This window comes from Phacochoerus africanus, chromosome 6 (genome assembly GCF_016906955.1).
Source record: "Phacochoerus africanus isolate WHEZ1 chromosome 6, ROS_Pafr_v1, whole genome shotgun sequence".
NCBI classification, from domain to species: Eukaryota; Metazoa; Chordata; class Mammalia; order Artiodactyla; family Suidae; genus Phacochoerus; species Phacochoerus africanus.
The window spans coordinates 78,356,263-78,372,973 of NC_062549.1; the positions used below are offsets into that span (position 1 = coordinate 78,356,263).

The following is a 16,711-nucleotide window of genomic DNA, read 5'->3' on the forward strand; positions in this document are numbered from 1 at the left end:
GTGGCCCTAAAAACCAAAACAAAAAGCAAACAAAATCCTCCTTCAGCAAACCTCCCCCATCCACATCTGTTCCTCGTGGGTTGATTGGGTAAATAATAGTGGCTTTTTAACAGTGTGGTATGAATCCTTTCAGATTTTATGTATAAACAGCAATAACATTCATGCATCTTAAAAGTGTGAGTCAGAATCCTATTGAATAGCAAGTAAACAGTAAGAATAATGATAGTCAGAATTGTGTGGAATAGCAAGTGAATAAGACAATGATGGGATACAAGGTAAATGCTCTTTGACTCCTTTAGACCATTGTGCTATAAATACAGGCTATTATTGTGTAAAGTGTAACAAACAGTTGCTAAGGTTCTGTAGCTTGTCTATCTGGTTACTCTAACAAGTCAATTAAGGTTTCCCAAGCAGTGTTTTTGTTTGTTTTTTAATATAAACATAGTAGATATGGCTTAGTGAATAGTGATGAATAGTGAATTGTTATATTTCCACTCATTCTATTCTAAATACAGGATTTGAGTGTTTTTCTGATGGCATCAAATACTTAAGTCTTTAGGTGTTTGATAGATACGTCATTTCTTTTTATGCTGGAACTGTACATGCTGCCTAGGTCCACACAGTTTGTGTTTTTGGTTCATTGTGGTTCATTTGCACTGACTCTTTCCGAACACTTCTGATTCTCTTTTGGTCACCTGCACACATTTTGCTGGCCATTATAGAAATAAAAAGTAAAAAGTTTTTTGTTCATCCCAGACCCTGCCACATATAAAAGCAGTAAGAATTCATTGTAGAAAGACTAGAAAATATGGATTAAAAAGAAGCAGATATCAGAACTGTATCCTCTGTTTAATTCTGAGAGATTTCTGTATTAATGAGAACACCAACAAGGAGAGTCCAGCTTTATAAATCTGGCTGCCATATAAGGCCTATATTTGGTGATAGAAGCCTGGAAAATATGAGAGCTTGTAGTTTCTCAGATCTGGATGCTTTGCCAGGTGACCAGGGCTGTGGCAGGGCCTCGACTTAACATGCATGTTAAGTAGTTTGTGTACATGCATGGCCAGGTGTGTCAGTGATGGATGGGCTAGTATCCACCTCTACTGCTGCTCCTGAATTAATGGTCAGAACTTCTTTTCTGACTATGTGTCATTGTATTTTTGTATTCCTTCTTGAAAATACTGGATCTTAGCCATCACAAAATGACTTTTACACTGTTTAGAACCGTAGCATGTTTTCTCCCTGTGACTTCTCTACTAAGTCCTACACTCTCAGTCTCATGTTGTCATTGTAGTCTCTTGATGAGTAGATTTTTAAGTTCTTGGTCACCTTGATACTCTCAAATGTTAGATCAAATTTTGGAACACATTAAGGTAGTTACCACAATTTTAGTTTTAAGAAAAAGCCTGGCAGTGGTCTATAGTGATTTAACATGTATTGTAAATTCCATTGTGAAAGAATTACTTCAGATACTTCTAAACCATTTAATGGTTTAATGGACTTTTCCCCCTTCAAATAGTGATTTGAACCGTAATTTTTTTATGAATCAGAGAAATTAGAAATGGGAAAAAGATTGTCTTTCTACAGTGATTTATATAAATATCTGTATTGTAACTTTATGAAATTGGTTTGGTCGGGGAGGGAAATCACTGGTCTCACAGTAGTTGAGCAGCCTTATTTATTTATTGCAAGAAGGCTTTCTGTTAGCTTTTTTTTGTTAAGGACTTGTTCAGTTGTCACTGTTTATTTTAATAATTTCTGGTTTTATTGTGCCTAGCTAGTGTGTTTTATACATATATGGGTACACACCTGCATATGCACATACAGTGGATATCTGCGCAGCTCTAGGAGGTCCTGTTCACATAGAATACAGTATGATTGCCATTCCCTGTGCTGCCTCAGAAAGACACACTGCTTGTGGGAGAGATGCTTTCTGGAAGTGTACAGTATGAGACGCTAAGATCTTGGTGGTTTAACATTTTCACACTTTGGTAAATGTAATTCATCTTTACAGCAGTCTTGTGAAAGAGTATCTTGTCTGGTGAGTATCATTCGTCCCACTGTGAGGTGCCTGAACCAAGACTCAGCGTGACTGAATCTGTGCTTCTGTGAGATGATCTGCAGTCTTTCAGGACAGAGGGCTTGGTAGGAGATAGACCTAGAAGTCAAGCCTCCTAAGTAAGTTAGGAATCCTCTTCCTTGGAAGTAATACTATTTCACAGAGTTTTGTTAAGATAAAGTGAGTTTGAGTAGAAATGCCAAAGCTTTTTTTTTTTTTTTGCCCTTTTTTAGGGCTGCACCTGTAGCATTATGAAGGTTCCCAGGCTGCGGGTCCAGTCAGAGATACAGCTGCTGGCCTACACCACAGCTGCAGCAATGCCAGATCCCAGCCATGTCTGTGACCCATGCCACAGCTCACAGCAACATGGGACCTTTAACTGAGTGAGGCCAGGAATTGAACCCTCAACCTTATGGTTCCTAGTTGGATTTGTTTCTGCTGTGCCACAGTGGGAACTCTGAAATGCCAAAGCTTTTTATATGTGGTAAGTGTTCAACTAAAGACAGTTGCACTAATAATAGTAACATAGATAGTAATATTTTATGAGTCAGACACTACTTTTGAAAGATGCTGAGATCAGCCATCACTTGGTAGAGGAAGGGACTCAACAGCAGTGTGTCCATTGAAACTAGAGACCAAGAGTTCCCATTATTGCTCAGTGGAAACGAATCTGACTGGTTTCCGTGAGGACTCTGGGTTCAATCCCTGGCCTCCCTTAGTGGGTTAAGGATCTGGTGTTGCATGAGCTCTGGTATAGGTCACAGAAACAGCTCGCATCCCGCGTTGCTGTGGCTGAGGCATACGCTGGCGGCTGCAGCTCTGATTCAACCCCTAGCCTTGGGAACTTCCATAGGACTTGGATGTGGCCCTAAAAAGCAAAAAAAAAAAAAAAAAAAGGAAGCTGTAGACCATACTTGGAGAAGTTTAGCCATCAGGACTTTGTGTGTGGAGTCAGGAGTAAAAGGGAAAAAGCTTTGGAGTTGCCAGGTAGCCAGGACAGCAGTCAGATCCCACAGAATTGCATGTAAAACAAAGCATATGTGAGTCACCTCGTCAACAATAAGAAATTTAAAAAAATAAGAAATGAGGAATTAATGCAGTGGAAGGGGAAGACAGAACTCCTAAGTTATGGAGTGTTTGTACTGTACCCCTTGGCCCCTGAGGTGTTCCTGATATACCATTATCACCAGTGTTTTTCATAATGATATGGAACCATCAAGAGATGTTGAATTATACTAAGACTGTGGAACTACCACAACTGTAGGAAGACTTTCGTTAATTTATTTTAATCTTTGAAATTTAGAGATCTTTTAGTTATTTTTTAACATTCTTTGGGAGTTCCCCTGGTGGCGCAGCGGTAACAAACCCGACTAGTATCCATGAGGCTGCGGGTTTGACCCCTGGCCTTGTTCATTGGGTTAAGGATCTGGTGTTGCTGTGAGCTGTGGTGTAGGTTGAAGTTGGCTGTGGCTTTGTTGTAGGCTGACAGCTACAACTTTGATTCGACCCCTGGCCTGGAGACTTCCGTATGTCGTGGGTGTGATCTTAAAAAAAACATTCTTTTTTTTTTTTTTTATTTTAAACCCTCAGTGGTGCCAGATAAAACCAATTTTTCTAAATTTGACTGTGTACACTATTTTATCTGATTCTTAAAACTGAGGTGTAATTGATAGGTTAATGGCCAGTTGTAAGGTAAAGGCTTGGAGTTCAGACCTTCATAAATATCTTTGTTTCTAGGGCCTTTTTTCCCCGCTGTTAGCCTGAAGCTTATTTATAAAAGTCAGTGTCTGCTTGCTTCCTTTTATGTCTGTTAGTGGTTTCTGTTGTCTGGAGCATTATTAAAATCAAGTCCTGCTCCTATTGTCTTAACATTCTTTTGGTTAATGTGTCTTTCCATTTATTTTTTCTTCCTTTGGCTGCAGTGGCAGCATATGGAAGTTTCCGGGCTAGGGATGGAATCTGAGCCACAGCTGCAACCTAGGCCACAGCTGGGATCTGAGCCACAGCTGGGATCTGAGCCACAGCTGGAAGGGATCTTGATTCTAGGTCAAAACTGAAATGCAGAAAGTGCCACCTGCTGGCCAGTTTGTATTTGAAAGGATGCTCCGTCTTGAGGCCAACCTGGGATCACATACTAACATTTGGATAATTTGGCAAATATTCAGACAATTACTGGTGACTGAGAAAAGATTCTACCTCTCACGTATAGGGTCTTACTCATGCTGAACTGAATCTTTGTGAGCACTCAGGACGAATCCCTTTAGTGGCTTCCCACTGTTCTAAAAGTAAGGTCAGAAATTAAGCAGATTTGAGCCCTAAGTAGTTTTAAGCTTAGGTACAATTTCCCCCAATGGTGTAATGATTAGGAATGCTAAAGGTTTTTTGTGATACTGTTCAATGGTTAGGACTGGGCATACTCTTTTTTTTTTTTGTCTTTTCAGGGCTGCACCCGCAGCATATGAAAGTTCCCAGCCTAGGAGTCGAATTGGAGCTACAGCTGCCAGTCTACACCACAGCCACAGCAACGCAGGATCTGAGCTGCATCTGACTTACACCGCAGCTCACGGCAACGCCGGATCCTTAACCCACTAAGCAGGGTCAAGGATCAAACCCATGTCCCATGGATCCTAGTTGGGTTTGTTACTGCTGAGCTACAATGGGAACTCCCTGGGTATGCATTTTCTTTTATAAGAAAAGAATGATCACATCCCTTAAAAATAACCAAACCAAAACATTCATGGTTTTATTTGTTGCAGTGTTTCCAGATAGTACTTCAAATTGAGTTTCAGGGTCTTTAAAGTCCTTTAAAGTCTGTGGTATACTTCTTAATGTTTCAGAGGACTTTGGGTTGACTTAATGTGACCATGCATTATACACAAGAGAAAATGAATTCCATCAAATGTTTTCTGGTGGTCTTGTCTTCTTTCAATTTGGAATGTCGTTAACAAGAAAAAATAACCTTGGAGTTACCCTCATGGCTCGGTGGTTAACGAATCCGACTAGGAACCATGAGGTTTTGGGGTTTGATCCCTGGCCTCACTCAGTGGGTTGAGGATCTGGTGTTGCCATGAGCTGTGGTGTAGGTCGCAGATGCGGCTTGGATCTGACATTGCTGTGGCTGTGGTGTAGGCCGGTGGCAACAGCTCTGATTCGACCCCTAGCCTGGGAACCTCCATATGCCACTGGTGTGGCCCTGAAAAAAACAGGAAAAAAAAAAAAAAAAAGTAGCCTTTGCTTATCTCTAGCATATGTTTCAAGAATTTGGCCTTACTGTGTCCCTGTTCATTTCTTTGTGGATCTCTATTTTTAGCTGGCCTACATGAACTTTAATGAGCTTTTCATTGGTTTTATTTTGTCCTTTTCCAGGTGTGCTAATAATAATTACAAGCTGAACAGGAGAAAGAAGGGTACCAGAAAGAGGTTTCACTTCAGTTAACAAACTCAAGCTAAGCTGACGCCTAGTAGATGAGGCCACCAGGCATTCTTCTGCCTTGAAAGTTTGACTCAGTGGAAGATCTCCTGAGTAGGAACTTTAAGATGGCAAAATTGACAGCTGTCGTCCTAACAGTTGGTCATCTAACTTTCCTCTGTGATCAGGATGGAAGGCTCTCATAGCACAGAAAAGATGGTGACATGTGTTTTTGCCAAGAAACTAGGATAAAATGCATTCAGATACTTAGAAGTTTTAAAGAAAAGGGAGTGGGGGATGGTTGCGGTGGTGGGGCAGTGTTGTAGGGTATAGCAGTTTAAGTCAGATCCATGGGAGTGGATGTTTTGGCTGGCACAGTATCAGCTATTCTCAGTTCATTTTATTGGCTCTAGGTCCTTCACTCCTGGATTATCTGAATGTAGTCTTCCTGGTTTTCAGGTTTGTATCAAATAGGAAAGATAGGCAAGAAATAAGGAAAGATACAAAGGAAAGTTTGGTCTAACAGGAAAGAGAACCCACACAGTAATTTGAACAGGGAACGTTTAGTGTGAAGACTTATTAGCTCTAACAGGGTGAACTAGTGAGTAAGGAGAGCTCAAGAGGATATAGAAATGGTGGGGAGAGCAGCTACTACCCCAGGGTTATGATTGAGCTCTCAAGGGAAAGGCCTGCCCCTGGCTGAGATCCAAGCCCTGTGGAGAGGATGGGTGGCTCATTGGATGGCAGAGACGTTGCTGTGGTGCTCTCTTGATTGAATTTGCCAGAAAGCTGCTCTGGAGTAGTGGGGAAAGATGTTCACAGAGGTGTTTCACAGAGGAGCCTGGTGCTAGAGAATGGAGAACCCTCTTGCTCTGTGGCAGCCTGCTGGTAGATTCTTGGGCCATCCAAGGTCAGGAGTTTGCAAGAGGAGTGAGGCAGAAAGTTAGGATGAGTTGAGAGGAACTGGAGTCGGTGAGTGAAACCTTCCCACATGGACCTATTTGGAAAGAGAGTGGTACTGGTAGTGTCAGCAAATTAAGGCCCATGGGTTAACCCTGACCTGTGTAGCCTACAGACTAAGAACAATGTTTACATTTTCAAGTGGTTGGGGGGAAAAAAACCTAGAAGAGTAGTATTTTATGATGGGAGAATTATGTATAATTCAAGTTTCAGTGGCCATGAATAAAACTTCTGGAACACAGCCACTCTGATTTACACATTGTTCGCGCTGCTCTTGCTTTGCAAGCGCAGAGTTGAGAACTTGTGGTGGGAACTATGGTCTCCAGATCCTAAACTAACTTTCTCTCTGGCCTTTCACAGAAAAAGTTAGCTGGAGGACTGGGCGTGCTGAAGATCAAGCGTAGTAGAAGAGGGATGAGCAAATTAGATGTAAGACTTGCTCGTAGAATAAAACAAGGACCCAGAGGGGCAGTGGGTGGTGATGGTGAGGACTGGCAGCAGAGATGCCAGAGTCCCCACTGGCTATGGGGGAGTGGACGTGTTGTGTCCTGAGTGTGGGTGGGGAGACCATTGTTCATAGACAGGAGAGCAGTGAGAAATAGAAATGCACATCTGCACCTTTTCCAGTAAGAATGAAAACAGTCCTTATCAGTCTTCTCGGCCTTCAGAAACCAGGAGAAGTGTGTATGTATATTGTATATGTGTTTTCCATAGCTTGTCATTGATAAAAAATTAATCATTTGAACTTAAGGAGAGCCTCCTAGCACAGAGCCTGAGCATTATTATGATAATCTTATGATGATAATTTTCATTTTAAAGAACTTCTTAAATTGTCCCTTGGTCATAAGTAAGAATAAGGGTAGGATTATTTGTCCCACTAAATGCAGTGAAGCTATAGTAACAGTGTGGTTTGTGTGTGTGTGCGTTTCTCAAGAGTCTCAGACCTAATATTTCTGGTTGTTGTTTTCTGATAATGTATTAGCAGTAGTGCTTGACATAAAATCTATGAATAAGACTGAAATACCTGTAATTATTGGGGAGATCTGAAACAATTTACCCTTTCTCAGTTGGTTTTCTTCACTTGTATGGTGCAGGTCATACCACCTGTCTTGTGTAAATACTCTAACGTACTTATGACATTTTTATGAGTTGGTATTTATATAATGAAATATTTTGTCTTATGCAGCTTTTACTAGTATTTGACCATAGATAAAGTGACCATCATGGACTTGAGAAAGATGTCATTCTATAATGCAAAAAACTTTTAGTTAACCTGTTTATATTCTTATCTTTGTGAGTAAAGAATCTTATTTTAGACTGTTTGAAAGTTTTTAAAGTTGTCAATCACAATAATTGGATTTAGTGACTTCATCTCCCAGTTGAAAAAAAAAAAACACAAAACCAGGAAAGATAACAACTTGCTTAGACTCCTATTGTGTGATAAGGCCAAGCTTTGTGTTACATGGTATGAGAATATATAGAAAGAATATCTTTGGTGTGAACTCATAGACTTCTGGGCTGTTTTTCGGCGGTCTGGAGGGAACAGATACAGATCGTCTGAACTAACCTGTGGTACCCAAGTTGTGTGTGTAATTTTGCTTTGAAATGGTCTTTTATTTTTATACAAATAGTGTTCTGTGTGAATTCATAATTTTTCAAATAAAATAAGCCCCACTTTGAAAGCCCAACCCAAGAGGAGCTGAAAACATATTTGCTTTTCTCTCACGCCTCCCCATTGATCTCACTACACCCTGAGAATGTTGTCGCTTAGCGGACTGAAATCAAACAGCTCAGCTGCCATGTCACTGTCCCGGTTCACTTTCCTGAGTTAGAGGAGGTAAACAACTTGCAGGCTGTGGCTTCTGTGATGATTTTTTTTTAAGTGTTGAGGATTGTAGTATAGCATTTCTTGGTATTTCTTGAAAAATTGAAAGACGTTAAGCAAAAATCCTCAAACCTGAGGAGGTTACTCTCTGAGGATTGGTTTTGTTAGGTTAGAGATACATGGAACTTTGCACACGGACTAAGGGTGTTGTAGTGTATAAACAGGGTTGTGCTTGTTGAACCACTGCTTTCACCGCAGTGATAGTTTGAAGAAGTTGTATGTTCAGACTTTTAAGGAGAGGAGAGATGTTTTGGAGCTACGTGAAGTTCTGTAACTTTCAAAAGAATAACATATGAGATTGAGTTGCTTTTATCTGTCCTTTAAAAAAAATTGTCCTTCTCTATCACTTTCCATCCTATACCTTGAACTCTGGTGGAGCCGCCACCTGCTGTTTTTGTCTTTTGAGTTCATGTGTTCACATTCCCAGGTGGGGGGATGAGAGGAAGGTGCAGGGAGACATAGGCAGCAGCACTGGGGTAGAGACCATTTTGTGCACGTAGGCATCTTAAAGTTTGGCAGCTATCAACCTCTGTGATGTGGACACTTGCAGAAAAAAACTTTCTTTTGTAATAGTGAATCCAGAAGGTTACAGGAGGAGACGGTCTTGAATTATGTTTTGAGACAGCGGCTTGTCAGTTGTTGCTTTTCTTCCTGACACCTCCAACCTCAGGGTTTATATCTTCTGTCTATAACTTTGTCTTCAGGAGGTCACTAGGTGACAACTGCACTAGATTTCAGAGCTGGTGCTTTTTTGTTTTCCCTTTTTGATCTTCCGTGTTTAAAAGTGAAAGTTTCGAATGTGCCCTTTTTGTCCCAGAAGTGAAAGAAAAGCTATTTATTGGATTTGTGTATGTTAGCTTTATATGCAGCAAACTGTACAAACTGATGATGTGGTTATTGCTTTTCCTATTTTATAGATAGAGAAACTGAAGGTCACAGGCTAAGCAGTTTGCCTGAGGCTATACAGTCATTGGCAGCAGATGCTCATTTCCCTCTAATCCAGCCTTTCTTTGGAACCAAGAGTACAAAAGGGAAGAAAAAGGGGAAATGAGAGGTTGAGAGAGAGGGAAGGAGATCTGAATTGAACATATTTTTGGCGCAGAGAATGCAAGAGTTTACTTCTGAGTTGAGAGGATAGGAGCCCCTGTACCAGCTATTCCATTTCAGGAGGGTTTAGTGGCTTGACAGACAGATTTGAGTTTGGCTCAGCCCTCGCCAGCTCTGAGTGTCTCTGAGCTTGGTTCTCAGTAAAATAAGGTCAGTGCCCCTTCATAGGGATCGGGGAGGAGCAGACTCCAGGCCTGGCATGTAGGAGGGATGCAGGAAGCTGCAGGCACAGGAGTAGGGAACCTTAGCTTAGCCTTTCATAATTCAGTATTTATATTTCATTGCATCTGTTTGTCATCACTGAGAGCGGTTTTCCCCTGTGTGGTTGACTCTCTACTCAAAGCAGCCTTGGTCCATGACCCCATGACAAGGTCCTGGAGGGGTAGAAGGAGAAGGAGCCTTTGTTCATGGCCTCCAGCAAGTGATCTCCTGTGTATAGCCAGTCTCCTTCTCCCGGGGCTGGGTCAGCTTGCTCCTCACCTCTGCGGAGAAAGGAGCACTGGGGGCACTGGGCTGCTGGCCCCCGGTTGCCAGGAGGGCAGGGAAGGGGTCTGTATTCAGTGAGTTCTCTCCCACTTGGTGACATCTGCCTGCCATCTGCTTGCTTCCCACCTCCTTTGACTGGTCTCTAACCTCCGTAAACCAGCCCTAAGCTGCCTGAAAGACACCTTAATATGCAGTTCTTCCCCTCAACCAAATACTTTAAAGTCACATATCTGATTTCAAAAAAGTAGCAAGCAGCTCTCAGAACATTTGCAGATCATGTCAGGTGAACCTGCTTCTGTGAGCGTGGGCTTTGTTTCTCCACCATAAACATCATACTGGAGAGAAGGTGCCAAGGAGTGAAGTTGTTATGGAGTGAATGCCATGGCCTCCCTTTTGGACGTAAATGTTTAAGCTGTTCAGGCCTTTGTTCTGACACTTTGTCCTGTTCTGCCTTTACCCTTTCTTTTTTTCAGAGTCCTTAGTACGCTTTTATTGTTTAATGCAGGAATTGAACACCCCTACATTTTTCTGTGTTAGAGAAAATAGCGGGAGTGGGGCAGAAAAACTTGTGACTACAGTGACATAAATGCTGAGGCCCTGACAATCATTCCTAGATAACTAAAACTCAGCCATGTTCCAGTGCAAGTGTGGTGCCAAAGCAGCAGGGAAATCTGAGCTCTGGGGGACTTGGAAATCTGGTGAGGAATTGGTGTTCTGGAGAGTTGCCCCGAGCCATACAACTGAGTTATCAATGGATCAAAGCTAGACTTGTGCTTGGCATCTTTCCTTGGTTGAGATGGAATTATCTCAGAATTAACAAATGTCGAACAACTTTCCATGACCTAATGCTGTAATGTCTTTTTAATACTGTTGCTTTACTCACAAAAAAATGAATTGTATTTCGAGTTATGGGATTATTGTTGAATTATCAAAATAGTCACTACGGATTTAACTTAAAACTCCTGTGTACATTGATTATAATCAAAGTAAAGTCGCATGGTCTGGTCAGGGATGTGTTATGTCTTGGTGCATCTGTCTGGTGGGGTAGCACATCTCTGGATTTTGGAAGAATTTTTGATGGCATGAATAAATGCTTAACATATATTAGACAAAAGTCTGAAATAACATATACAGTATAATAACAATATTGTGTAACAGAATGTAAATAATAACAGTGGCTCTGGAGGTTAGGATTAACAATAATTTTATATTTATTTTACTTGGTTTTCAGATTTTCTATAAATGCGCATTACTACATTTAAATCAAGTCTGAATGTTATGGAATTAATTTATGATAAGTGTACATAGACTTTATATCATTCATTTTTCACTCTATTTCTTGGAACAGTGTGTGTGATAAAATGACGTCTTGGAAGCTCTAGTTTATATTATGATCTCTTCCTTGATTTTTCTGCTGTAAACTTAATTTATTAAATGTATATTTATTCCATAAGAAATTATTCTCCACATATCTTTTTTGTACTGCGTCTGGTCTAAATAAATACATACATCTCCTTTATTTTCCCCTTGTCAGTTTTGTTCATGTAGTGTACATACAGAGTTCAGAAAATTAAATGATACTACCAGCCTTGAAGACAAAGCATAGCAGTTCCCGGCTTCACCTCTTTCCACCCGAGGAGGCTCAGACTCCAGAGGAAACTTAAAGACATTTAGCTGTTACATAGTGAGTCCCCTCCTCATTACAGACTGAGGCTTCTTCTCTTTTGCAACCCACTAGTTTTAGGCAATTTTTCTTTGTATTACAGATGGAGTGTTGACCCCATTCCCTCGTGACCTCTCCCCCCTCTCTCCCCCAGTGTGGCCAAGTGACAATTCAAATTACATGAGCCATCACAGTTCATCCTACAGTGTGCCTCTCATGTCTAGGGTCCTTCCCTGGCTGCCACTGTCCACAGGAGGAACCGGGCTCCCGGTGCACCTAGCCTGCTAGTTACCTGGATCCTTGCTTCTTGTAGCCTTACCAGCACAGCCTTCTGTCCCTGGGCTCAGTTCTGCAGTGCCGTTTGTAGTGCCTTGAGTAGGCAAATTGCCCTTAACTTTTCTACAGCCCTCAACACCTTTGCTTCCTTCTGCCCTTGGTGCTTCCCAAGCCTTCATCTTCTCTAGGGAACTTCGGATCCTTCCATCCCACCCGTACCCCCACCGTGTCTGGGCTGGGTGTCCCGTAACACCCTTGTGTAACCCCTGTGGCTCTTTTGTGATTGTTTAGGCCAGCTGTTTTCTAGATGTGGTCTGGGGTCCTTGAGGTCTTCTAAGATTTTGTCAAGGGTATTGAAGTCAAGTACTAGGTTTATTTATTTTATTTTTTTACCCTTTGAAAAACACCTAGTATTTTGCAAAACAGCAGGGCTTGTGGAGAAAAATAGTCTTGGGGCATACCACTCAAAACCTATGCAACCAGTTTACTAGCAGAAACACTAAGAATCCTAATAACAGTTTCTAGCACAGCTGAATCTACTGGGATTTGCACCTGGCATTGCAGTCTGTCACTCCTTTGTAGCCTGAACCCCAGGCTGCATCTTCCTCTTGTGAGATTCAGGCCCTGGAGACCGTTTGCTTATGGTATTGTTTTATTTCCATATGGATATATTTTTATCAAAATTTAAGAATGTGTACCTGGGTATAGTCTTCCCTGTTAATTTGGGGAAAATTTTGTGGCATCCTTTTTTTTTTTTTTTTTTTGTCTTTTGTCTTTTGAGGGCTGTACCTGTGGCATATGGAGGTTCCCAGGCTAGGGATCTATTCGGAACTGTTGCTGCCGACCCACGCCACAGCCACACCAGATCTGAGCCTCGTCTTCGACATACACCAACAGCTCATGGCAACACGGGATCCTTAACCCACTGAGCGAGGCCAGGAATTGAACCCGCAACCTCATCGTTCCTAGTTGGATTCATTTCCGCTGTGCCATGACGGGAACTCCCGTGGCATTCTTTCATCTGCATTCACAGCTCCCAGATTACTTGAAGACACTGTGCCAGCATTGAATTATCTTACACAAAGGTACTTTCTGCTTTTAGCTTTTTGCCTCAAGTCTTCATAAGCTGCTTTGAACCTGTGGGAAGCTTGTGCTTCTTATCACTTCACAAAATGAACATGCACTGTGAGCCACCACACCTTCACTATTATCTCCAGATTGTTACCCTGTATGCTGGATGTGTGAGCTCCTTCGTGTTCAAGAAACATGCATTGCAGCAGCTGTGCCTCCTATTCCAGGAAGCCTTTCTTGACTCCCTCTCTTCTGCATAGCTTTCAGCTTTCTTTTCTGATCTGTTGTCTTTCCTACCAGACTGTAGAGAAAGGAATCTGGGAGATCTGGTTTCACAGTTGTGTGCTTCTCCTTGTTGACAAGGTGTTGTTTTTTCCAGCTTTCTGGGTGCCTGGACTCAAGTCTGTTGCAGTAGATCTGAAACAAAGCTATTGTCCTTTCTAAAGTGGAAATATACTTTGCCCTGTTAATACTTGACTGTTGCTTAGAGCAGATGTTTATAAATTAGCGTGGTCTCATGGGTCTCTCAGAACTCAGGAGCCTTATGAAATTGACCAACTTATAATTTGTTCATTTTTTTTTTTTTAATTCACTGGCCTGCAGGATCAGGTCCTACGGGGGTGAAAAAGACCCAGCTGTGTGTAGTTTCTTACAGGTAGCATCTGCTTTCTTTGTTTGGATCCAAGCTGCTTCCTCAATCTGCAATTTCCTTACCCCTTTTGCTGTGTTGCACAGTTCAGGGCCTCGAGAAAGCTTGCCGTGGTCCTGGGAACCACGTCCTCTTTGGGTGGCTTGGGCTCCTCCAGCAGCTGCCACATCTTGCTCCTGTGCCTTTACGGGGGTCTCTCCTTGAAAGCAGACCTATGGATGCCTTCCTTCTAGGTTTATTGTCTTTTGGATGAGGGAACCTAAAGGTAATAGCAAGTGGTAGTAGTTCCTGTTTGCTCAGTTCTTCCTCTTTCCTCTCTCTCCAAGAGTGTGAGCTTCTGTGTAGTACAAGTCTGTGTGTGGTTTTTTTTTGCTGTGGTCATTTTGAATAGAGTTCAGAAGGACCTGAGAAGGGACAGGTCACTCTTCAGCCCTAGAACAGAGCAGAAATAATTTTTCAAACTAGTAAATGATGCATTTCCAATAGGGCCTTTTGTTAACTGTCCACACAGTCAGAATTACTCTCATGAAATCCTTTGCAGGTGCCACAGTGGAGACAGAGGAGACTGTCTCCCAACCTCTAGTGTCTTGGGAAGATATCCACACTCTGAGTACCAGGTGCAAAGCCAACCTGTGCTCAGAGGCCATGCCATTAAAACCTCTTTACATGCTGGAATTGCACTTACTGCAGGACCTGTCCCAGGAGCAGCATCTCCCCATCCCCCCGGGGGGGTTGGGGTTGGGGGAGGCATTGGAGCCAGCATTTGTGTGAGTTTGAGTAAATCACGTAGGAATGTGTTGTGGGTTTACAGTATTTCCTCTGCTCAGAAAGTGTGAGGAGACCATAGGAAAAGACAGGAGGGGCACAGCCAGTGGGGCAGGCTCTGGCGTAGCAGTCTCCCCAGCAGTGTGGGAGCAGCTTGGGCAAGGGTCTGTGCTTCGCTCACTGCTGTCCCTCAAGTTGGGAGTGGATGTACGGCCCTGTCATAAGGACTATCACAACTCTTTGTTTTTTCTCTCCAGTTGGGAGTTGAGGTACAGCCCTGCCAGAAGGCTATCACAGCTCTTGTTTTTTTCTCTCCTTCCCTTTCACCTGATTGATTAAACCAGAAATTAATTGATCTATGGTAAATAATTGAATAAAGCTTAAATTGTATATTCAGTATTATGTATTGAAATTCTTATTGTATCAAGTTACTTATGTTTCCATTCAGAGATTCTGGATTTGACTTGTTAAAGAAGTTCATTATACTTGTATGTTCATTGTAGTTGCTTAAACTATTAAAGTTGTTAACAAAATTGGTGATCTCTTTTATCATTTCAGAATTTATGTTTTTCCATTTTGTATTCAGTGTTTAGGTAATATTCTTTACCTTTTGAATTTATATTGTCCATTTTAGAAGTTTTAGTGGATTTTTAAGTTTAGGGATATTAAGTCAAGTAACCCATGCATACTTAACTAGGCTTCCCACACTCTAAAAAAGGCCACGTGGCTTAGTGATTACGAGCATTGTCTCTGGGGTCTGGAAGACTAGGGGTCATATTCCAGCAGGTCCACTTTCTCGAGTGGTACTGTTGGTGTGGCAGCTGCTGGCCACATGGGGCTGTTAAGCACTTGCAGTGTGGCTGGTGTAACTGACTGAATTTTAAATTGTTGATAATTTTAGTTAATTTAGGTCTAGGTAGCTGTGTAATCAGTGGCTGCCATACTGGGCCTCACAGTCTGAGATGACTTAACTTTTCTGTGTCCCAAATTTCCTGTCTGTACAGATGAGATCATACTCGTTACCTTTTGTGGTAGTTATGAGAATAAACAAAATAATATATTTAGGGAGTCTAACACTGTGTCTAGAACAGAATATGTCCGTGAAAAATGGTAGTTATAATGACTATTATTTATTTAATAAGCTGGAATTACTTTCCTTTTGAGCATTAATTTAAACCTGTTTATTTTTATTCTTCCCTTTCAGGATTAATTTATTTTTGGAAATCAAGTGCAATATTAAAAGGAAAACAAACCACACTACATTATTGGAAGCCATTTCTGCTAATTATATTACATTTTAAAATTTATGGTTTGATTTGAATGCTATCATGGGAGGAGCTGTGAGTGCTGGGGAAGATAATGATGACTTAATTGATAACTTAAAAGAAGCTCAGTATATCCGCACTGAAAGAGTGGAGCAAGCCTTCAGAGCGATTGATCGCGGAGATTACTATTTGGAAGGCTACCGAGACAATGCTTACAAAGACCTAGCCTGGAAGCATGGCAACATACACTTGTCAGCACCTTGCATTTATTCTGAAGTTATGGAAGCATTGAAACTTCAACCAGGATTGTCTTTTCTTAACCTGGGAAGTGGAACCGGATATTTAAGTACAATGGTGGGCTTAATTTTAGGTAATTTTATTTTTGTAAAATTCTATTTTAAAAAGTAAGCTGAGATTATGTTACTGTTTATGATATATATATATATATATATATATATATATAATAGGGTTTGTAACTTTGTATACAGTATATGTTTGAATGTATACAGTTAAAGTAGTTACCTTCCTTCCTTAAGTGTGGAAACATGAGGTTGTAGTAGTAATCCTTTCCTGGTTTTAGCCCTGACCCTGATAGTTAGCGTCTGCATCCGATCCCAGACTTTAAAAGTTCTTGGAACTGTTTTCAACCCATCAAACAGTTGGCAGGCAGGAAACTCTGGAGTGTCATGCAATCTACTTCAGTTAAAAGCTCCGACCGCTGGGGTAGTTGATGGTTATCGGGGTCGCACTGTTTAGGGAATGGTTCTGTTTCTGTGGGGACAAAGGAGGATGTGGGACGTAGAGCAGTTGGCAGTGTTGGGGCAAAGTGGTGGGTTGGGGAAGAAAGAGGAGGTGTCTGTGTCATTAAGTTTTCAGCTTCCTTATTGAATGCCTCTCCTGTCAGGCATCCTCTCCGGTTGCCTATGATCGAAAGGGTCAAATACCTCTGCCATCACCAAGCTTAGGGGTGCTTGCTGCGAGGGCTAGGCATTGTGTAGAGCACTTGACATACAGCAACTCGTGTCGTGTTCTAATGATCCTGAGAAGTAGGTATTATCACGATTCCCGTGTATGTAGGTGAGTAAATGGAGGCACAGAGGCTGAATTAACTCGCCT

The 16,711-nt window shown here is 41.7% G+C and overlaps 1 protein-coding gene across 1 annotated transcript in view; it reads left to right on the plus strand.

Annotated features, from left to right (window-relative positions):
* The window catches only part of PCMTD1 (protein-L-isoaspartate (D-aspartate) O-methyltransferase domain containing 1), a 63,507-nt gene that overhangs the window by 9,266 nt on the left and 37,530 nt on the right, over nt 1-16,711 (plus strand). Inside the window, exon 2 of the mRNA XM_047783934.1 lies at nt 15,535-15,965. Within this exon, the coding sequence (XP_047639890.1) occupies nt 15,659-15,965 (307 nt within the window). The 5' untranslated portion in view covers nt 15,535-15,658. The remainder of the gene's footprint in view (nt 1-15,534; nt 15,966-16,711) is intronic.